The sequence below is a fragment of the Battus philenor genome, unplaced genomic scaffold (genome assembly GCF_028537555.1).
Source record: "Battus philenor isolate CCGP_79_NKW_IND1 unplaced genomic scaffold, ilBatPhil1.0.hap1 SCAF_27, whole genome shotgun sequence".
Taxonomy (NCBI): domain Eukaryota; kingdom Metazoa; phylum Arthropoda; class Insecta; order Lepidoptera; family Papilionidae; genus Battus; species Battus philenor.
The window spans coordinates 3,298,151-3,323,707 of NW_027181690.1; the positions used below are offsets into that span (position 1 = coordinate 3,298,151).

The 25,557-nt window shown below is 35.5% G+C and overlaps 1 protein-coding gene across 1 annotated transcript in view; it reads right to left on the reverse strand.

The window, feature by feature from the left end:
• Nucleotides 1-25,557, reverse strand: part of nvy (CBFA2/RUNX1 partner transcriptional co-repressor nervy) — a 99,473-nt gene that overhangs the window by 18,445 nt on the left and 55,471 nt on the right. The window contains exons 2-6 of the mRNA XM_068769094.1: nucleotides 23,197-23,269; nucleotides 4,375-4,473; nucleotides 2,016-2,182; nucleotides 1,160-1,306; nucleotides 592-710 (exon numbers count right to left, since the gene is read on the reverse strand). Of these exons, the coding sequence (XP_068625195.1) occupies nucleotides 592-710; nucleotides 1,160-1,306; nucleotides 2,016-2,182; nucleotides 4,375-4,473; nucleotides 23,197-23,269 (605 nt within the window). The remainder of the gene's footprint in view (nucleotides 1-591; nucleotides 711-1,159; nucleotides 1,307-2,015; nucleotides 2,183-4,374; nucleotides 4,474-23,196; nucleotides 23,270-25,557) is intronic.

The window sequence follows — 25,557 nt, forward strand, 5'->3', positions numbered from 1 at the left end:
TGATTCAGTTCTAGGTTTTATGTTACATTCTATTTTTCCATTTCGTAACATTTGATTTAAATAAATAAAAACAAAAACGGAATTATGGATTTAGTGACTTATATTAACGTATATGCGGATAGACATGTTTTAAATATCACATGTCATGAATTCTTATGTAAATACGATACAACGTAATGAAGGGTAATGAAGAGATAATTGAAAAGATTTAATCCAAAAGTTTCCAATTTGTTTATAAATCACTTTTAAAATTTAGCTGTTACTGGTGGACCGTGTAGCTAATAAAATATAAAAATTATGTCTAATACAATAGATGCGTTGCGACTGAACGCTAACGGAATATGGACCTCAATTTTTTTATCACATTAACGTAGACCCTTACCGAGACTCCTGTATAGCTCATTGGACCTGGACTATTTCAAGGACTAAGGCAGAACATATTACATTGTTCCTATTTTGTCCATCCCTATTTTTCCCACACTATCGTCCCCCGTCAAGCTTCCCGTCGATCTCTGACGAAACTAAAGTGTAATTTTTAGACCATTTTTATATTTGTCAATTGTTATATATGGAATACAGTAAAAAACTTACGGATCACTGGCACGTCTTTTAATGGGCTCCATGGGGTGATGCTGAGCGAAGATGTCTCCTCCTTCGCCCCCAACTTCCAACACCAGATGCTCGTGGCTCCTTATGTATTGGAGAGGTGTCTGATAACCAAAAAGTTTTTAATGAAGGGATATAGTTTATTCAATTGTAGTATTGAAGTGGCAGGGGACGGAGTATATCGCTCGTGGAACCGTTGGCAGTTGAAGTTGAAAGTATGTATGTATGCATGTACTTGTTATGATCTTATTATACTGGTAGACGGCTTAGGCTTTGTGCAGTTTTATCGACATTTAACTAGCGAGTACAGGTGGTCCGCCGTCAAAAATTTACACCCAGTTACATCGAAGATATCCGCACGAAAGGAGACTATACCGTGTACGTGTATAGTGTTATGAATGTAATGTAGCATAAGATGTGCGAAGCGAGAATTAAACTCGGCTTAGGAATTACCTTTGTATGTGAGAATATTATAAATATAAAGGTAAATGTACACTATCCAAGATCCTTTACAGTAAATATAAAAGTAAACGTATTCATCAAATATAATTACTTGTTTAGCTCTTCTAGCACGGGCGTGAAGGTCCCTCTGCGCCAGCGGGAGGAGGGCACGAAGGAAGCCAGGTACGGAGGCACGTAGAGGGTAATTCGTGCACTCCTGTACTCCCGCTTGGAACTCCTCTATACTCATTGTACCCGCCTGTAAACAAGTTATTTTTAAATCCCACCAAAGAAATATTTTGACGCCATAAATGAGGATTTATTATAACAAAACATATTATGATGACATCCACCCACAAAGACACACAGATGACCTTGGTAAAGTTGGTAAAAGCTGGATGAAGGCCATTTATAACAGGTCCTACTGGAAATGTATGATTGAAGTTCAGCTGTGGAGATAATTAAAAGGGTGATATAGAAAAGTTTTTAAACGGTTTTACTTAGTTCGACTCGTACGGAATTTGTTTATTTATTTAGGTCAAAATTAGAAATTGAAATTTAAGCACCTTCCCGTTGTCAGATTGATCTAAATTTTGTACACACATTTAATTTAGATGACAATACAATATAATAAAATCAATAACATTATAAATCTAAGATGGCCGCCGATACAAAATGTCGGATTACATATTTTTCCTTAACCACCTCAATATGGGTATCAAATGAAAGGGCTACACTAGTAAATCAACGATGATTATGTCAAAATATAAAATTCAAGATGGACGCCGTTCCAATATGGCGGACTAGGTACATATTTTTCCACAACCACCAAAATATGAGACAATAAAAGTCTTTTAAATGTATTTATTAATAAGTATCATGTTTGTCGCTTGATACGGGCAATTGTAATGGGCGTGTATTGTTATATTGTAAATGACTGACATGATGATCGCTAGTAGTGTACTTACCACCAAGTTGAATATAAGCTGTCGGACCCTCTCTCCCGTGTCAGCGCTGCCTTCTGGTGCGAACTGCTGCAGAGCGGAAAGGAACCTTCGGAGACGCTGAAGAGCAGGTGCAGCCTTCGAACCCTCCGGCAGAGGAGGTGACAGCGATTCAGTGGATGATAGATTCGCTGGAAGAAAAACTGAATTTGAATAGTCAAATACAAAATATTATTCAGGTAAGCATTTACACGGACTTTTAAATTGTCAATTATTTTAAACATTATAAGTAGTAAGCTACCGCCGGCTCAAGATACTGATCTACTGAGAATATTTGATAAATACGCTATAATATGCAAATGAGAACATGTATAAATATAGAATTTAAGTGGTAAAAGAAATATAACTAAAAATGTATCAAAGTAAGCTAAAAACAATATTATGTTAGAAATTAGCATAAAATTTCACAAGTAATCATACAATTTCTATTAAAAACGTCAATCAAAAAATAAGAAGCGAAGTAATACAATTAATATCATATAGAATAGCAAAATAAACACTAAAAGTTAAATATAAACATAGCAAATACATTTCCTGAAGTAGTCCGACTTAACTTCAATTGATTTTTCATGAAACCACTTCACGAGAGAATTTACAATAATATTACCCGAACTCTTGTGAATTTAAAAGGAGATATTCATCAAGAAATCAGTTTAAATGAAGCAAGTATTATAGAGCTTATGACACAGAACACAAAGCTCCGTTTTGATTAGTGTGTTCAATTTGACGGAAGACAGTTGGATGACATACTCATTAAAAAAATTAAATCCGGGTTTCTTTTTTGTTATTCAATGCTTTTATTAAAACTCACGTGCCAAGTATATATTTTTTATTTAAGTTTGAAAACATAAATTTGTGGCCCGACGTCCGTCCGTCATCTAGATATACTCGTAAGAACGTAGACAATGAGATATGAAAACATTATAGTTAATAGTATAGTTAAATCATAATATTACTTATTATCCATAGTATTTAATGGAATCAGGCGTTATTTTGCGGAAGTCCATCCTAAGTAAGAAAAGAATCAATATTTAGCCACTTCCGCATATGCAGTAGTAGTCGTGCAACAAAGTGCACCGCCCGCCAGCCCCCTGATAAATGCGCATGCGGCAAACAATGCGAATTACACAACTGCCACAGAGTGACTCTGTGTTTGGCACTAATCGGTGTAACAAAACTCTTGAAAATGCCCCGTGGAGGGGTAAAACACGTGTTGAGTGATTTAACGGTAGCTTATTTAAAAATCAAATACACAGATATTTTTGCAATGTTTTTCTGGCTGTAGAACAGGAATCATGTTAATTTCATGTACAAAATGAAATTCTATTGAATTATGCTTTGCTTTCACAAAGTCGCCTTTAATTTTGCTTATACTGTGTATCAGTTACTCCATTGCTATATCATGCATTGAAGTTCCTTTAGACTTTGTTGTTGCTTGAAATGCCAGAACGTAAGGGTCTCTCAAGACGTTGTTGTCCTATAGAAGTGTTTTGTAATTAACAACATTATGTCGGTAATGACGGCAAAGCGAACGTCGCACGTTCTTTTTAAACACATTACCCTGACTATTTTGCCATCGATACCTATGACATATATTTCAGTCAATAATGTACGAAGAGTCTGTGTGGCACTGTGTGGCCAAAGTTAGCCTATGTTACCTTAACTAGCTTGTGTTGCTTTAATTAGCACGGGAGGCCATTGTTGGCGAGCATGGTCTTAGTAATGTGCATGGCTTTAGTCAGCCTTTATTGCCTTAGATAACCTGTATTGCAATGATGAGCCTACGTGGCACAGATTAGTCTGTGTGGCACTGACGAGCATGTGTGACACTAATAAGCCTGCGTGGCCTTAGCTCGTTCATGTAACCTTAACTAGCCTGTGTGGCTATTACTAGAGATATATGAAAGAGCAAAGAGTAAGCACTTGAGAGGTCATTATCATAACGTAGTCGAATTAAATCCGCTTAACACTTGACTAAGCTTCATGTTGCGTTTCACGGTGCCAAAGATAGAAACAGAAGGTGGCTCCATGTCTAAGGGATCACGATTGTCAGCAACGAGGATTATGCTGGGAGAAGAAGTGCATGCGCAAACAATTTTTAACAATTACTAAAGTAACCAAGAGATTTAGACTACCAAAATAAAGTATGATGGATTTAAATGTACTGTTATTAATTTTTACAATTTTTTTACTATTATTATTAAATAATGACAAATCTAAAAAGTTACAATGTTTACTTCATTGAGGTCACTATAAGTAACATTAAATTTAAACTAGTTATTAATAGTGTGTTTAAATTGGATAAGAACTCTTAATAACGTACCAGCAGCGCCGTTGTTCTGTGGGCTGGGTGGTCCAGGTGTTGGGGATGTCCTAGTCTCCTCCTGTTCCGGTGATCGTCTCTCTTTATTGCTCCCGTTCGCTGCAACAGAAGTGATTGGTTATTTTTCCGCTTCTTGATCCCCAGAGTCCACAGAAAACTCACTCGGCCTCTTTTATGATCTCATCACAAAGGTCCTTAATACTGCGAAACCTGCTATAGTAGAATTTTTTACTACTACTTGTGTTAGTATTTCGATTAAAAGGCGCCCAAACGGGCCGAATCTTGCCCTGTCGGCTGCTATCGATTGTTTAACTTTATACACACAGGAAATATCATTATATATACACAATGTAGTTTGGACGTGAAAGATTGTTTTACCCATGAAATATTATAAATATGTTTTATGTCATAATTCCTAAGTCAGCGCTAGAAAATTTAAGCCATGATAGATATATATATATTTATATATATATATATATATATATATATATTTCATGGGTAAAACAATCTTTCACGTCCAAACTACATTTATGTTTACTTTTATCAGTAGTAAACTTTCACTTTGTATTTTTTTAGAAATTGTCAAAAGATATGTAGAAAGTGGAATTGCATTTATGATACCTTTATATGTATTGTTTCTTTATGACTATCTCTTGTTATCTAGAATTTAAACTAGCTGAAATTAATAATTATTCTTTTTTATTTTTGATACTCGTTATTATTATTATTATTATAATACAATAAGATTGGAACAAAAGTGAGTTTTATTAAAGTTATTATTTCAGGGTTCTAGAACCATCTGCATATATCGATTACTCCGTTTACAGTGCTGGAGAATCGAAGATTGTATAAACAGCGGGCCGTATGCCTGCGCACGGAACCCATCGGCCCGCGTTTGCTCAGCACACCAGCCGGCTCTACTTACGGCGGGCCAGGAGAATAGCGTTTACATGAGCGGAAGCGATTTGTCAAAAATTGAGATTGATACGTATTTTAAGTATATTGATATTACGATAAATTATCTATAATTTTTTAAATTACAAGATTCACCGATGACAGTTTTTTTCAACCTGTGTGAAATGTATACAAAATTCGAAACAAACTTAGGAATAAATAAATATTGTACGAAAAGGAGCACTGGTAACTTAATGATAGAGGACTGAGACTTGCGTTCGTAGGTTATGGATTGGATTCCAGGGGTAAAGTCTTATATAATTTACATTTTGTGCAATAATTAAACAGGATTGCTGCACTGCTCACAAGAAAGTTTCCTGAGAAGGGTAGCAGCGTTCTCCGCGTGCGAAAATACCATACTGCGATCTCCAATCTGTCTGCCAATGCCCCATAGGTATCTTTCGGAACGCTATGCAGGGGGTGTCTATAGCCTAAACGACTATACAGAAAAAAAACAGTTTTTATTTAATGATTTCTTTCTATGTTCTTCTAAGCTACTCGCGAACAATCTGTATATGTTTATACCACTATAATAACTTATAAAAAATATTTCTTAATTTGCTTGAAATTAAGTAAGAATAATGTTTTTTCCGCGTAGAGATCAGCTAAGAACGGAAGTGAAACGAGTTAAAGGAACGATCGAATTTTGAGAAATCGAGCAGTTAAAAATTTTGATTTTTGATTAAAACTAATGTTTGTCAGAAATGGGTAGGTGATTTAATATACTCTATTTGGTTTGTATGTGAGTCTTATATATTATTTAAAATCTTCCGCATGATTTAACGAAGATATTTAAAAATACACCGGATTGGTAGAGACGTATTCGAGTTTTACACTTAGAGACATACCTAGAGACTCTTTTTTATATAGATATCAGTGAAGGTTCAATCCAAGTAGCCACAATATTTCTTATTCTTGCTACACGGCTGTAGAATCTGACAACTAACCAATGGTTATCGCTTAACTGTGATGTAGCTAACAAATCTCTAGTTTATATGCAAATCCTAGACCGCGAAATGCTATTTACAAAGCTCCGGTCGTGCATGTCCGCGCTCTGATCGCAGCGTGTTTGCTCAGGCCGGGCTGCGCGCCGTGGGGCCATGAAAACAGCGTTTTTCAGTGTTAACCTAAATATTTTTTTATATGTACTTTAAAAATAAAATATCAAATAAGCTTCCGGTTATACTTTGTATTAATTACAATAAACAGAAGCCATAAAGATGAAGGCATAGTATTGTTAAATTAAAATGCGAGTAGATCCCAATTTAATAGAAACCAGAATCAGATTGAGCGTCCCTATAATGGCATCTATAAATTTTTAATACCAGGCTACGAGGACTCTGAAAGCACCCTAATCCTGCCATTGACCGTATTAGAACAAATAGAGAAATTCAATCTCAAGCTGTAAGTGTCCTTGTCGTCGTTTAAACCTTAACACGTATACTACTGGACATAGGCCTCCCCCCTCCATCCAGCCTCTTTCAATCTTAACAAGGTTGTCTGTGCACCATGTAGGTGGACATACAACGCTGAGCCGATCTTTGCTCTTCACTTCAGAACCTTAAACCTGTTCAACTCTCTATGTAGCAATTTGAAGTGGCAGTGGGCACCACTTCAACGTGCCAATCCACAAGGTTCTGTCCACTTTCATTCGCCTATGAATCTCCGCATGGCCTTTTTGCAACAGACATGGTCTTTTCACTGAGATGGAGATGTTGATAAATCAGGTGTTTACAAATAGCGTCGACCGATATAATGTGATATATATAATGTGATATATATAATGTGATATTAATGTTAAGCAAAAAAACAATGTAAATAAACAGAAATAAAATTTCAAAATGTTAATGTGTAACGAGGGAGGAATGAAAGGTCACAGAGCGAAAGAGAATGAAAGAGAGAGAAATGTGGAAGAAAACCGAATGAAAGATCTTAAGATGTATAAATGAAGAGTAAGAAAATAAGAAAAATTGTGAATAACTAAATAAATTAAAACAAAAAGTCCCTGTCCCACCCCAGATAGAGGGTAAGAGAGGCTCCCAATAGCGGGGGCCATTAAAATTTAAAAAAAAAATCGCGTCGACCCCAAAATAGTCAATTTTAAAGTCATGATTCACTATGTAAACATTAATAATATATATTAATTATACTTGTTTCATGGCCGCACAATTTATGCGGTTTAGTTTTGGTTTACACAAACAAGCAAATTTTGTTCATTAACGCGTCTGTGTGTATTATATTACCCAATTAATTGATCATTATTATCACTTTTAAGTCTTCGTTGATTCTTATTAGTTAATTGCAACACATTTTTAGATCGGATTTACAATGTTAGGCAAGTAACATTTGCAAATTTTTCGGGTTCAAGGTGGCAGGGCGCAAAGGGTACTTAGTCACAGACCTCTTTTTAAGGTAGCGAAAATCGAAGCCTTCCGGCAGCGTCTCGGCTCTCTACTATTATTTCACTGGATTGGGAGGCTGCCAAGCTTTAAATTTCGATCAAGTGTCTTCTCGATGGGACTTGGCCGGTTGTTATCCTATTAACCTAAGTCAAACGATGTATAACGCGAGGCAACAAACTACTCGCGCCATCTATTGATGGCTTCCGAATTAACAGCATTCCAACTTATATTTTTAATTATCAATGGTAGTTCTTTACAAATTATCATACAACCTCTATTGAAAATTCTAAACATGCGTTGAAAATCAAACTAGAAATATCACTTCGGTCTTGATCTTCGACTACCAGTCAACCAAATGTCCAGCGGTTAAATTTTATACAGTTATTACCGAAGAAGTCCATCTCTAACTCAAATCCTTACGAAATAACCAGAAATTGTTAGATTGTGTAACTGTATCCTTCATAGTCTGACAATATGAGAACTTTCTTGTGATAAACTGATCCAAAATAGTTTACATCACTAAAAAAAAATCACTCGTTGAGTTGACATCTTTACAGTTACCTTATATTCGGACTTCAGATTATGCTACAATTGTCGTTTCACTACACGCTTGCACACATGCTTACATAATTAGCAAGATACACAAGGTTCTATCCAATATTTTTTTTTGTTAACTAATTATGTTCAAATGTAATTGAAAATTTTTAACATCGAACGAAAACATAGCACAAAAACAGACATTTATATTTGTAAGTAACATTGTAAACATTGTTGGTAATCTTTAATAAATTAATAAATAAAATTAAGAAACTAAAGTGTCTGAAACTATTTCCTATTCACAGGCATTAGAATTATTATTATCTGTAACAACAGTTAAAAAACCAGGACCTTAAAAACTTTATTCACTGCGCTAACATTTATAAAAATAAAGATCATTATTACTAACATTTAAATAAAATAGGAGTGTAAATAAAAATTTAAAATTAAATTATAAAAAAAAGAATTATTACATGAAATTCTACTATAATTACGATGTCCGCCATGATTACAGATAATACATTACGTATTTATAAATAACGACTATAATAAATTCCATTGATTTTAAATAAACATCAATCATTAATACAGGTTTAAAAATCCTTAACCATATTTACGAATTTTATAGAATTTGGTATCAAAGTGGAAAAAAATTTTAAGCGATGCAAGTCGGCTTTGAGAATCAACTGCTTTAAACAATAATGTTTAAATTCTCCTAATAAAATGTGTAGAATGTACAATGATCTCACTGCCAAGTTGCCTCGTCTCTATATCGTACATCGTCATGCAAGTTCCGAAAAGAAATTTTTTGGATAAAGTTTAATAATCATTTTATTTATGTTTTAATATACATAATATATACCATATTAAAGCATCTGCTTCTAAAGTGCTTTTCTAAATAAAAAATAAAATCAAATATTTAATATTTCCTAATGATTTAAGAACAGGGGTCTTGCCTTTGATGTATTTTCCACGTACAATATATAAAGTGGCGTTCTGCGCTCGACAGAATAAATAAAAGTTTGGTCGAAATACTAGTGGTGTGCCAAGAGAGGCCCGCGTGCCGGTGACACGCGCCCTCTGCAGACCTCTAGTGATGTGCCACGCTTGTTTCTATCGATACAGTTGCAATCATCTGGTATTGACCATCTACTTTTTTACAAAAGGATCCCTAAAACAACTGTTTGTTACTTGCTAAAAAATGTCAGAGGACATTTGTGTACCAAGGGTTTCGACAGTTGTAAATGACTTCATAGAATATAGCGCGCCTTTTTAACGATATGTTAGCCTATTTCAAGGTTTATTTAATAAACATTTTCATAAGTTCTTCTGAGGTCTGAGGCCTTTATCACCCGAACAGACATTTCCGATGACACCGACATTTTTTCGCACATTCATTTGACAAAAAAGTACACACAAATATTAAGTGAAAGTTTTAATTTATTTACATCATACAGAAAAATGGTATCTCCATCTATATGGATTAAATGTCTTATTATAAAAGTATTTAATATGAAATTTATCCTATCATATATATAGAAAATAATAAAAAGTATATATATTTTGCAAAGTATTTTTGGCTTGAACCCTCATAGCTCTATTGTTCGGCGCATAGTAATATAAGATAAATTTATTCAAATTGGGTTATTTTGGTAATCTCTTCGCACATCATCACTATAAATAATTGTGTAAAATGAAATATAAAGTGGAAAAAGCGTACATATTACGTGCATTACTATGTAGATTATTTTAGAAAGTATCATATAACAATATTGAATATTTTCATTTATTTTTCATTATAAATAAGAGATACAATTTTGGATTGAAGATATACACACAATAAAACACTTAAATTTATATTCTAGCTAACAAAGTTTTGGATAAAAAAATTAATTGTGAAATTAGTTAAACTATGGCAATAAAATAAATACAATATATAACAAATAAATTAATAACGAATCGGCTTTGTGGTCAATAGGTTTCTGGTTGTTGTCAACGCTCTTAGCCTTGAGGGGTTGTTACGACTTAAAAATAAACCTTCGTACTGTACTGTGTAATTTATTCTGATGTTTTATTGCGCTACTTGGGTGTTCTGTATCACGCTTGGACCCATAGTTTATCCGCTAATTGTTTAGCAAGAAGACCTCGGAACGTTGCTACTGCTCTCATTCGTTGCTTCTTCTGGAGCTCTTGATGGATTCTTATAGTTGCCAGTCTTTTTCGAGCGACATTCTTACCTTGGTGTATCTAGTCCGTCTTTATACGACTAATTTTGGTGACTTTCCAAATTTTGAGAGGTGTTCGAGCTTGTTGAAGCAGCGTGGGTAGACCTCCAATCGATAGAACGCCAGCATAGTTTGAGCCCGCTAGAAGTTACTGGATGCGGGTAATGAAAGACTGGCCATAGTCGATATTTAGAGGTGGCCTTCACCTAGTAGTCCGCGTCTATAGGCTGGCATGATAGTGATGATGATGATGGAAATGAGTTAAAGAGTATAAGTATCTGTTTGCAGTGTCACTAGCAATATGAGTATATGTATTTAAATATTCTTAAGTTAGTATCTGTGTTTTTTTTTAATGGCCTCCGCTATTGGGGGCCTCTCGTACCCCCTATCTTTTGTGGGACAGGGACTTTTTGGGCAAATTTATTTAATTTTTCACAGATTTTTTTTTTATTATTTTCTTTCTCTTCTTTCATACTTCACATTGTCTTTCGGTCTATTCTTTCATTCCACAATTCTACTGTCTTTTCCTTTTGCTCTGTATCACCTTTCATTCATTACTCATTTCTTTTTACATTTTCTTAAATTACATTGTTATTTTATATCACATTTTTATTACTTAGATTCTATAATTATTTTATATCAACGTATTACATATTATTTTGCTTTTATTTTGTCTTTATTATCTTTTTATTGCAATATTTACTTTTTATTTCTTTCTATAGCATTATTTATAATTTTTTTACAGAAGGTGATGAATGAATTTTTGGTCTCTTTTTCGTTTATTAGGTAGGCTATTGACTCCTGCCTGATTTTTACGCCAGACCGGCACTCTAATTCGAGCCGGAGTCAGTATCTGTGTTATCGACATATGTATAAGTAAATTTATCGATACTGATGTTAGGCAGGCAATGTACATCACTATTCGTTATGGAGTGCGCTGCGCGCGACAGTCGACACCTCGCCCGGGGCCGGCTTTCATCTTGCCTTTGCAATTACTTGCGAAATATTGTTAATGATACGGTCCATTGTGCAAGACATGTAGTGATTGCTACCTCTACCTCTTCTTCTTAGTCGTGCGCTGTTTGCAAATCTCTAATAATCGTCTTTACTTTCAGTCAACTATCACTTTTCCCAAGATACTTCGCACATGTAGATTTATACTCGATTCTTCACAGCATACGTCGATTGCAAAGCTGTTTGATTCCCCTTAACTGTTATTCTATTTATGTGCAACACATATGTAGAAAACAGATAGCCGCTGTATATATTATATATCAAAACTAGCTGATCCCGCAAACGTTGTTTTTCAAAAAAAATTGATATTTTTATTTACAAATAAAAAATAAGGGTTAATCGTAGAGGGGTGAAAATTAATGGTTGTATGTATTCTTGTATGCTGTATCATAAAAAAATAATTTTTTTTTTAGTGTGAACAACCTTTATCACTTAGGGGTATAGAAAATAGATAGTAGCCGATTCTCAGACCTACTGAATACGCATATTAAATTTGGTAAAAATCAGTCAAGCCGTTTCAGAGGAGTTCAAGTTCGAGCACCGTGACACGAGAATTTTATATATTAGATTACCAAGAATCCAAAAAATAACGTACAATACAGAATTTATTATTAATAATTAATAACTTTTTCACTTCATAAAATTAATAATTATTTCGTAGACAACTATGTAGAGTGTTACTATACACATCTATTTAATGTCTATACATTATCATGCCATAAATTTAAAAAGTTCATTGAACAAAATCTTGTAAAAGAAATCCTATTATAAATAGTTTGAAGTGACAACAAAGCTAAGGAATATATATGGTTAGATACGATATCAGTATATTATATATTAAATTATATATGGCAGACCACATATCACGCAGACCAAATGACAGAGACCTTAAAGTTCTGGAGTAGATGCCGCTGATTTGCAAGCACAACGAAGGACGTTGGAAAGGTCGTCAGAAGACGCTGGAGGTAGACCTGGTCCAACCGGTCTTATTGGAAGCATTTCGATCAATGAATCACCTAAAACTGAAATGGTGTTTGGCAGGCAGGTTGGCGATTGTGGTGTGGCATTATGGTATGCAGAGATAGCTTGTTTATGAGCAGTGGCAATCCTATATAATTAGTGCACAAAGTGTGAATGACATTTAAGACTGTCCAGGAATCAAACCAGTGATCTACGACCTCAAGTATCATTCCTCTACGACTAGGCTACCATTGCTTAGTGATGAATATATGTACCTATATATATATAGCTAAAGTTACAAAACTATACATAATTTTGGAAGTCACATACAAACTCTGGCCAAAAAAACCGTTGTAAAAAAGAGTGAAATAACATTTGAATTTAGAATTTTCTCATTCATGTATCCATATTTACTGCATGTTATTATGTATTTTATTCTTTATAATTTAACCATAGAAGCAGTGCGAGACTATGAATATCCGGCTATAGCGTTTAAAGGATTGTATTAAGCCCGATATTAAGAATTTTGAATGAACATTAAGTATTTTTGATTTTATTCTATTAATATACAAACTAAGATTACACTATAGTTTATTATTTTTAGGCATTTTTTCTGGTTATATACATTTACATAAGCGCAACAAACTCTCGCAGGCTTGTTCTATATTCACAGAATACAGATAAAAAGCTAAAACAGAACAGATAAACATTTTTAATTAATATTATCTAATTTCAAAAGAAAATCAAAAAGGTATTATTAAACAATTTATTTCATTGAAAATATATTACGAGTACAATAATTGATTAGATTATAAGCTTATATATATGTGAAGTTTATATAAATATAAAAGAGGAATAATAATGTGAAATTAAAAAACAGGCTAGAATATTATTAATGGATTTCTGTTGTCCGACATGAAGGACCGTTGGCGGCTGACAGTATGATGGGTGACCACTTGAACCGAGGGGACACCGAGGGTGCCGAATGACTTATGAAATATACTGGACCATACTCTACACGTTCCTTGGACAAGCTAACAACTCATAAATATTTTGGTCTGAGAAGAAATCGTCTGAGTAGATATTGCTTCCTACCTTCATTCATTTATTTCAACGCACGATATCGCAACCTGGAAAGCATAGGTCACTCTCAAATATCTATACGATTATCTATCTCGCTCTGTCTGCATTGCATGTAGTCGGTCAAATTAATGGGCACCTATCCACGTCCACCTGTTCCAGGCCGCCAGTCGAGAACCTTTCGGCGAAAACAGCCTTCGACTACACGAACGTTGTGCCTCTCTCACGGTCCATTAAAATGAGCAATTCTTCGATCTACATCTATAACATGGATTCTTCTGTGGATTTCCTCATTTCTAGTTCTATCACGCAGCAAAGCTCCAAGTACAGACTTCACCATTGCTACCTGGGAGACTTTAAACCTTCTTCCAAGGCCCATCGTAAACATTGACATCCTGGATCAATAAGTCATCAACAAATCACACTGATCAAATAACTTCGTCTACAGACATCTCGGTATTTTATTTCTTCTTACTTTATGCCGAGAAAATAACTACCAAACCGATATGAATTACACCTTGAATATTTTATAAAGAGGTACTTTTCTTCAGAGGTAGATGGCGCTGATTGCTTCAAACATCGCGCTGTAGTTTGAACACAGCCAGTAAGACTTCAACAGACGTTATTTTGTACTCTTTCATATAGTTCACAGACTCTTCTGTTTCTTGAACCCATGTCAGATGAAGCTATAAAAGCCTTAGGGCTAACAGCATTAACTTCATCAGAAATAGACAGCATCTTTTCATTGTAACACGTAGCAGCTTTAATAGTTTATCTTAATTAACATCCTCTTAAAAAGCACGCTCGCTTTCAAGACTGACACGATTATTAAACATTATTAAACAACACTTAGTTTATTTGATACGTTAAATAAGAAAAATCCCGAAAAGTGGTCGTAGAGCAAACGTTTCCATACTAATTGAACTCAGGCTGTCTACTTATCAATCAACTAGATGTACAAAGATGATTTTCAAGTTTTTTGTTCACATTAGCTAGAAAGATGTTGATAACTTAGATAGAATGGACGGCGTCCATTCCACCAGCACAGAGGGCGTTACATAGTGCTCTACGAACTTTTGCATTAGCGTCACGATCCTCAGTATGTCTTATTTATGCCATGCAGTGGGCGTCTATTTGTTGACACGGTGATGATGATTGAGACCGTTTTTCGTTCACCCACGAGGTGTATATAGGACCTCGTCAAGGTCATCAGAAGACGCTGGATGTGGTCGCTTCCAACCGACCCTATTGGAAATTTACAGAAGAGGCCTATATCCAGCAGATGACGATTATTAAAAAGAACTGATTTAATCCATTAGACTTTTTACCAGTCAACCGTTTCTCTCCAATATAAAAATATTATTAAAAAAAATTTAAAAGAAATCAGGATCTAACTTTGCTTCTTTAACAACATTTACAATATCATCATCCTTTTAGCCACAGGATGTCCACTGTTGGACATGACATAGTCTTCCCAGTAGATTTATAATAGGTCTGGTTTTTTTTAATGGTATCGTTTTTGGGATCTCCCGATCAACTCCTACCACAGTGAGACAGTGATGGTGGGGTGGACTGTGTCTTCATTTACATTATTTCCGCTAATTTCTTTCATAGTATCTTTCATTCCTTTCCATCATTCCATATATTGCCTCACTTCTTTTGCCTTCCCTCCGGAGTTCTTCAATTTAATATTAATTTTAATCAATTGCTTTAACTATGTTTATATTTATTCTTAATTCTTCTTTATTTTTTTACTATGTATATCATACCTAATTTACATTTTTTATCAGCTGTTTTATAACTATTGTTTATTATTTTCATTACTCTTGATTATTTTAATACGACTTGTTGGAAGCTTCTAGAATTCAGTGACTTCCGTCGTCGTTGTTAACAAAATCGTCTTAGGCCCCAGCGGCGAACTGATTTACACGATATATGGCCTGGGTACTGCTACTTCAGCCAATCCGTTGTTTTATGTATCCTGCTTTCTTTTGTTTACAGATTTCCTCATTTTTTAATTCGATCTCGTAAAGAAATCTCGTACTAGCCCTCTACTAAAAATATTAAAATATCTATTTGCATAATATTTTATTAACCACAGAAGAAATGTTTAGATCATGCAAAAATTTGGTTAAATAACATCAAAGTACTATAACAGATGTCATTTAAACAACTATGATATGCTTTTTTATAATACTACCCATGATGGAAGTGAATTAAAGTCACGAATCAAGTTTGAAAATAATGTAGTGAACATAATGGATACGTTAATAATAAGGTGAGTCCATACCGCATTCATTATTCAAATGCAAGTCATAGACAAACACGCCATAGACCATACGATATATATTTTTTAATGACGATAGAATAGCGTTCAACTGCGTTTTAATTTTGTTAAAATAATTTTATATCACCCGAGTTGGTACACTCAAAAATGATTGTCACGACCTAGTCTAATATAGAATATAAATAAATAAAACATATTTCAATGTCATAAAGTTATTATATATTTAATGTTTTATTATTAATAGATATTTAATAAAATGCTTTCTATTTTGTAAGATTTGAATAATAATCTTATTGTTATTGCAACGTAAAGCTTTACAATGCGATACACGATATTAATAATTTTATTATTTGATATTTAATTGAGCAATGGTAGCCCAGCGGTGAAGACTGAGACTTCCTATGGTAGGTCACGGGTTCAATTCCCGGGATACAACTTAATGTAATTATGAACTACTACACGAATTGAATGTCAGCCAATAGCAGACGATGGCGCAAGATAGAGGAAAGTGGAAGTCTCTCGCTTCGGAGGCCAAGACCCACTTTGGGTCACTGAGCCAGCGGAGTAGTAGTAGTAGTATATGTTAAATTAATTAATGTTTACTATCTACTCCTGTAGATTTTGAACTGAAAGAAGTTATTGGCTTGTTGCTTAGATAAAATAAACTAATGTAGCATATTTCAGAGTAATCACTTCATACAGGGTGATTGGAAATAGGTGTAAAAACTTTAAAGCTAATTGCTGGCAAATGAACTGGTTGACCCCTTTAAAGTTAGCAGCGAAACAGTTGTAGCCCAGTGGTAAAGGACTGAGACTCGCGATTGTAGGTCGCGGATTCGATTTCCGGGTTACAACCTTATATATTTCACAATTTTTGCATTATATTAGATTGCCACTGCTCTAAAAGAAACTTTTCAGGGTATGGGCGGCAGCGCCCTCTGTGTGCCATAGTACCACACTGCGGTCGCAAACCCGCCTACCAAGTGTGGCGAACATGGTATGTCCCCTATAGATATCTTTGGGGGAGGCGTAAGCCAACTAGGATTGTCAAATAAATTAACAATATAACATACAAATACAGTCTTATACATGTTAAACCGTGATTACATTTCAACACTCTGTGTTTCTCACTAATCGGTGTAACAAAACTCCTGAAGATGCCCAGTGGAGGGGTAAAACACGTGTTGAGTGGTTTGGCGGTGGCGGTTGTGTAACTCGCATTGTTTGCCGCATACGCATTTATCAGAGGGCTGGTGGGCGGCGCACTTTGTTGCACGACTACCGCCGCATGTGCGGAAGTGGCTAAATATTGGTCCTTTTCTTACTTAGGATGTACTTCCGTAAGATAACACCTGATTCCAATAAATACATTTCAATATCCATTTTTTGATTTTGTTTTTCTTTATTTCTTTATTCATATTATTATTTACATGGGAGTGACGAGAACAAAGTTGCTTTTCATACAGACTGCTTAAACTTAATGTCGTAACTACCGGTATTCCAAACTCAAAACTTTTTTTAAAAATGGCGTCCATTTTATCACTAACTGAGTGATCGGAGCGACGTAAAAATTCCCGGATTGTAAACGCTTGTCAATCAACCAACTTTAAGCTTTTTTAACTGACATTGCATTGGCTCCATAAACGTCACAATTTATTAGCGGATTGGCAAGTTAGACATACGAGATTGTTAAAATCTTATTGGAAATCTGTGGAGCGAGACTTGTTCAGCTGTGGGCTTCCCACGATTAAAATGATGATACATATTCTTGTATATGTAGAAACATATCATTTATCCATATACACGTGTACTTCTCTAAACTATACTTTACCGTTCAAACGTTAACTACACTGCGCGACCGCTAATCGATGACGATAAGGGAGGTCCGCGAGAACAAACACCGTGAATAATAGAATGTGGGAACTAGCCGGTGCTGCAGTGAGACGGAGCGCTTTGCTACCCTACATTTATAGCTGGTTTTAGTACTTTGTTATTGTTTTGATTGGGCTTTAAAGTGGTACGGCGGTAAATAATGATATTTAATATAACATTTATACGCCTTAATTATTTATTCATTTATCTTCGTTCGGCTTCTCCCAAATATATCTATGGGGAGATACACTAGACACTGAGACCATAATCGCCACGCTTGGCAGGCGAGTTGGCGGTCGCAGTGTCGTATTATGTTACGCAGAGGATGCCGCTGCCCTTCCTCTGGAAACTTGTTTATGAGCATACGCATTCTTATATAATTAATGCACAAAGTGTGAATTATATAGGATTGTATCCCGGGAATCCAACCGGTGACCTATGATCACAAGTTTCAAACATCTACCACTGGGTTACGACTACTCAATTTCTATATCGTACACATAAAATTCTTTTCTTGATAATAAATAACCGTAAGGTGTTTTTATTGTCATTTATTACCATTTATGCACATTATAATCCAGTTGAATCGCTTATAGTAATATTTCTATCAGTCCTCTATCCTCTGACTATTCTTACTTTAACATTTATATCTCGCTTTGACATTATAAACGAATATTAAATCGTATAACAATTGACATGATATGACATATGAAGTTTATCTATTCGGCACTAGATGGCGCCAGTGGTTTATGTAGCTTTCGTTGGTATGCTGTCGGTAACAAAAGTAACATTTGCATTTTTCTTAGGGACACTTAGCTGCATAACGAGTTAGTCTTCACTGATTTCCTCTTTAAACGCGTTGGTGAATATTCTCACTTTTGGGACATGGCATTATAACACTTCAGGGTTGGATTATTTAAAAAAAAACAGTCAAAGGAGAAATTCTTAATAGTTTGTACATAATTTATTAAGTATGTTTATATTTTAATATAAGTATGTTTGTATTTATGTATGTGTAAGGTAATGTATGTATTTGTATGTATGTACACCCTCAACTGCCCTGTCCCTCGTGTCTCTCATCTCCATCCAAAGGTTGTCTGGTAGAGATCGAGCGAAAAGACCGCCTCTTGTACCTCTATACAAATTGTTTCTTTTTTTTTTGGTTATTACAGTACATTAGTTACATTAGGTACATTAGGTACCGTGTTACAATAGTTAATGGATTTTTTGGTACATTTTGTTTGATGAACTTTTTTAATTTATTACATTACAAGAGAGTAGGCGTGAGAGAATATAGAATAGAGAGGTAAGACATGGTCAAGGTCGCGGAAAGTTTCTTGATGCGGGCAACGCCAGACCACCGTGGCGTCTTTTAGGCCAGGCCTGTGCGTTTGAATGGGCGTCTATCAGCTGACGTGATGGTATTAATAACTAAAGAGTTTATTGTAGAAGGCCACACAGTTGCTATCAATTATAACAATCGGAAGCACATAATTAATCGATTTATAAATATACCTACAGTAAATAAAATAAATAGAAACATAATAAACAACCCTTAATACAATGTTCCTGGGACGAGCGCTCATTCGGCGCAAATACAGCGCTCTTTGTAGAAATGGTTACCGACACGGAATTGGGATATCTGGATGTGGCACGGAACATTCCAGATCAGACGCATCGAGTAACAGGGATCAAATTGACATGGATGTTCCTAGACGAAGACGACGGCGTTAGAAGATACGCGTTAATAAAACAGAGATACTAGAAGTATATTTTGAACTAGTGGTATGCACAATCAATTAGGAGTTTCCTTTTTGCGTGATATTTTCAAATCATCCACCCCAAAGATTTGTTCCAGATTAAGATGTTTTTTTTTTATTTAACTTTGAACAGAACTCTTGATGATTTTTTATATATTTTTGTTTGTCTTCACTCTGCTTTGTAAAATATTTTAGTTGCGGAGAAGAAGCAGGTAGAAACTCAACACTAACACATCTTTTAATAAAGTTCAACACAGGTTTACACATATACACTTTATTAGAAATCAAAATAATCAAGCGGCATCACTGCTAAGAACTTTTATCAATTAAGTATTCGTTTAGTTAATAATGTTTTTCCGTCAATTTACTTTTAACGTAGCTATAATTGGGAGACGACCTTGTAGTGGTCGTCTATCGGCTGACACGAATGAATGAATGGTTGACCAAGCCACGGCCACTTCAAAGACAGGCCCGTAGGGGAACCTAAATATATTTTTTGAAAGCCACTTCCGTCGACTCTATGTCAGTGGTTCGTACGGCTCCGTGCCGAGGTCCGCTATCGCTAGATTACGATCGGTCGACAGTTGCCGTCTTTCCCACGAGCGCTTCTGCCTACCCACTTTTCACATTACACCCATGCGAACGATTATATCCTACGCCTCGTCCGCGATCCTGAAGGCATCCTTCAATGCCTCTACCCTTGAGCTTCGGTACAGCTGAGTTGTTTTATATTAATTTAATTTTACAATTTGTAGTGTTCACTCATGTACACAATTTTTATGTATTTATTTAATGTTTCTCCTACTTGTTCTTTTTAAGATGGACGTTCACTGCAAGCCATAGACCTCAATCAAAGATGACCGGTCCTGCGGTACCCGCAAACAGCGACTTCCGGCGGCTTTAACTATATCATCGATCCATCTAGTGGCATGCCTATCCTCGCCGCGTCTACCAACTCGGACTCGAGCAGAGAAAGTATGATGTAAATAAATTGAATCTTTCTCTTGTTAAATAACTGTATGTTAGTGTAACACTCATATGTATCTTCGTTTTAGTAATAATGATATACAAAAGCACCTAGTTTTCATCAACAAACGTTTGCAGTTTAGGGATTTTCCATGTACTTTTTTCTCAGCTAAATATGTGGAGAATAAGTAGTAAAAAAATTATTTGAGAGTCTATATCGTAAGTCACACATACATTTACATAAGCGCAGCAATCTTTTACAAGCTTGTACGACATTCACAGAACAGAGATAAGCTGATAAAATTAATATTAATTGAATTAAATCAAATATAATTGTAAGTAACAAGACATGAAATATGTTTTAGTAGGAAGCAAATCGGGCCAGCTAAAATACAATTGTAATAACAACGTATTTAAATTAACAATACCGAATTGAATTTTCAATTTGCCATCAACGTTTTCAATTATGACGTCACGCGCATTTGTTTTAATCTAGCACCCTAATTTCGACCAATATTAAACATATTTGAAATTAATTAAAAGTCAAATAGTCGATGCGACGAACTGTACGGATAGTCAATTGCCTACGACGCAACTTATTACATACTATTGTGATCATTTAATAACTTGTACAGAGGCATAGCGAATGTTAGTTACAACCTGAAAATATGTCTGTTTCTTTTAATTGCGAGGAAAACGAGATCCAGTAATACTCGAGGTTGTATATGTTACATATTTACAGAAACTGTTCACAATTTCCACCCTAAGGAAATAGCAGGGACACTGATGGCGTTCGAATTCAAATCGGCGTTCTGAGGCTGAGACTGCGTATGTACATTTTACAAGGTTTACTGTCTATTAACCGTTTAACAATCTTAAAAGTAAAATGAATCTTATCATTGAATGTGTGGTCCATACCTATAATTTTATCATATTTCACCTGAAAAGTGTTGTCTTAGGAAGGTTAGGAATTTCATTATATTATGTTAGAAGGAACGTATAGCATCATTTACACATATACCAGATTATAAGTGGGTATATAGATTGTAAGTATATGATTTCTGGGAGTTAACCTATTCTTTGTTAAACATAACAAAATTGTTGTAAAACGAGTCTCATTAACTTTCGTAGACCAGTAACATTTCATTATGGCGTGGTGGATCTATAAGATCCATGGCTGCCCTGGCAGACCTGATAAATTGCTTCAATGTTCTACTGTAAACGCAGTGGTAGGTCACGGGCAGGAGGGTAGACGAGAGATGGGGACCCCAAAAGCTGTCTTCTGGACCTGTGAGATCCAATACCAACATCGGAGTTTTAAAAATAGAACTATAACTGTAAATCTGTTGGCCTGCCACAAATGGAAGGCTGGAATAATAGCTTTAACATATATATCCCAGTATACCAGGCAGAGCTGCTGGCATTGATGTATGCTACAGGGCATGCAGCCAGCGGGCCGCAGGAAAAAGTAGCGATCTTCAGCGACTCACGGTCCGCCCTAGAAACGGTCGCAAAATCTGACACCCTCCATCCCTTAGCGTGCAGTATAAAAGAGAATGTGATGGATGCGAGAAAGAAAGGAAAGGAAGTGAAACTGTACTGGTTGAAAGCGCACGCAGGGACAGAGGGCAACGAGAGGGCGGACCAGCTGGCTAAGGATGCAGCCCTGAAAAGTAAAAAGAGACCAGAATACGAGAGATGCCCCATCTCATTTGTCAAGCGACAGCTTAGGCTGGACACGCTTGGCGAATGGGATAGGAGGTATGCGCAAGGATGTACGGCTTCGACAACGCGGATATTTTTCCCGGACGTAAATGTAGCGTATCGCGTTCTACGAGAGATTCAGATGGACACAGTCTTGGTGCAAATGTTCACGGGGCACGGGGGATTCTCCGAGTACCTGCACAGGTTCAAACTCAAAGAGAGTCCTTCCTGCCTTTGTGATCCTGCGGTGGACCAGACTGTGTTGCATCTAATCACCTGTTGCCCGAGGTATGGCAGATTGAGGTATGACTGCGAAATGACAATGGGCGTTGATATACAGAGGAACACTATCTCCTCTATCATAGACGACGCCCAGAGCCGTCCCGTATTTCTCGAATTTGCAGCAAAAATAATTAAAAAAGCCACAAAAGAAAATAAAGTCAGTCAGTAACAAAAATTAAACGTAAATAGGAAACAGATATTACCCGACAAATAAGTATAAACCGCTGTAAAATAAATAGAGCAAGTAGAAAATAAGAAAAATGGTTAAAATTCGAAATGCATTGTAAATATAAGGTAAACATAGATAGGAACAAACATAAGTATAGAAATAAGAAATATTATTTAAGCATAGACTAAGTGAAATATTGTAATTAGCATAAGGAATAAATAAATAGCGATGTAAAAACAAAAATAACCATACTATAAGCGTAAGCAACAATAGATATATTAATATTAAATGTATAAAATTAAGATAGATAAATGATAAAACAGAGCCGGCGGTGGGGGGTTTTAGTCAGTAAGAGTCTGACACTGTCTGGGCCCTCCATTCCCAGACGTCCATTCGAGGATTTCCCCCCGCCGCCTAGAAATTGTAAACTAGAATAAAAAGGCTTTGACCATGTTAGAGGTACTTTTGCATTGTATAATTTAAAAAAAAAAAAAAAAAAAAACATATATATCCTTATTAAAAAGGTACATCACAATTTTTCGTTAATTATTATTATCTTATATTTTTTACTATTTTTTATGAATAATGATTCAACTATGTATTAACTCACATTTCCGCCTCTCTGTGGACGTTGGCTGACTGTAGTCTTTATCGGGTACTTCCTCTTTGACTTTTGCTTCCATCTGTAAACAAATGTACTTGTTAAACATTGATATTTCTGATATGACACTAATGTTGTACTTTAATTTTATATAATATATTCTTACTGCAAGCAAAAGAGGCAAAGCTCATCATAAGCTGCCAGGTCACTAACGCCCTGCTCTGGCTGACGCGATCACGATTGCGTTTGGTCGCAGGGACCTTTACCAGTCATGATCTTTTTAACGAACATCCATTTATATTAGGCGTTATGGATAATTCTTTGTGCAGGGCGCGTCTGGTGGATGACGAGACTGCTGCTCACGTGTTACTCCGGTCTACAGGAGTAGTAGCATAAAGAGCTACCAATATCGAACAGCCGAGGTTCCTCTCCGAGATCGCCGGAAACATCAAGGGTCTGCTGGGATTTCTCGAGGAGTTGGGTTGGATTGATTAAGACCAACTACGACGCAAAACGATCGCAATGTTGCGGAAACCAGCCCGCTGAAACAGGAAGAGTAGACATGTTCTTACTGTGAGAACATCTAGAATGTTTCATCATCATAGCAGCCGATAAACGCCTAGGCATATTTTTATTTCAGGGATGTCATTGTAGGAGTGCGTGATTTGATTTTAGTTTCTATAAAAATAGACTCTTCTGGCATTTTTCGATTGACGTATAGAAGTCTTTATTCTACACTTAATAAATTCACCTGAACCCTGTTTCACTTGGTAACGCCATCACTTGGCGACGACTTCACCAATATCTTTACACCTAACACCGGCTCGTGGTCGCTATACGAAAACCTTTCGGCCCCAGAAGCCTTCAGTTGCTTGTCAGTTCATTTAACAAATTACTCAAAACAAAACTAATAATTTTATCCCTTTTATATGATTTTATTTCTCGTGAAGATATCGACACTTAGTTCAGACATATACAAGGCGGTTTAACCACTGCGCTATCTGGGTACAACGCGTGCGAAAACATTTCGTGTACATTCAGTTTCAATCTTTCGTCTCCTGTCCATTCTTTACGTTTCGGCCCACGTAAATTTATATTTGTATTTACGTACTTTCGTTTAACTGATTTGTGCGCAGAACGGCTTGTGTGCGTCTGTGTAGAATAACATTTAAATGCGAATCTCTCAACTGGAAATAATGTCGACAGACAGTTAACAGATAACAATTAAAACGACAGGCACATTAACGAATGGCCAAGCGCAGCATAGGTTTGAATCCCAGTTTCGGTTACAGGAAAGAAGAGAAAAAAAGAAGGCAACGTTCCTTTTTTCTTTTCTTTCCTGTATGTTACGTTGATATGTAAAAAGTAAAAAAGTGGTATGTTGATATGTAAAAAGAAAGGCCGCCAGACCTTTTTGGATTACTGCCAGAAGTTAGTAAATAGAGTAATAAAACGCAGTAGTAATTGAAAAAAAAATGGTAATAAAGAAACTAAATAATAATACTGAGACAAAGAAAAGTTAGATCAATTAAAATAAGAAATTAGACTAAATGTAAAATAAATTAAATGAATAAATGAATTGGAATTATAAAGTAGCGACCCAGGAAGACCTTTGAAAGATAAGAGGCAAGGTATAAAAGGTAATGAAATGGATAGTAATGGAAAATAATGTGACGGATAAAAGAAGATAGAGTGAGAGTTATTAAGAAGGAAGTAAGAAGAGTGAGAAATTAAAAAAGAATACGAATAAATGATTAAGCGAAACAATCTTTGTGAAACTAAGACAGGGGTTGTACGGGAGATCCCCAATGGTAGGGACATAAAAAAGCGCAGCATAAGAACGTCTACCCACAAAATGGACGATCGTGATGAGGTCGCTGAAAGATGCTGGATACAGGCGGTTAAGAAGTCGAGGCAGTGAACGTCTTTTGGCTGGAATGATGATGAATTTAATTTAATACATAAAATTCTCGTGTCACGGTGTTCGAACTTGAACTCCTCTGAAACGGCTTGACTGATTTTTACCAAATTTAATATGCGTATTCAGTAGGTCTGAGAATCGGCTACTATCTATTTTCTATACCCCTAAGTGATAAAGGTTGTTCACACTTAAAAATTTTTTTTAATTTTTTTAACGAAATTTTTTGTTTTTATTTTTTTTATGATACAGCATACAAGAATACATACAACCATAAATTTTCACCCCTCTACGATCAACCCTTATTTTTTATTTGTAAATTAAAATATCAATTTTTTTTTTGCAAAACAACGTTTGCGGGATCAGCTAGTATTCTAGTAAAAAGTTTCTGTGTGTAGATGATGTTTTCACACAGATGGCGGCGCGTACGAATGGGTTGCGTCGTGTAACTG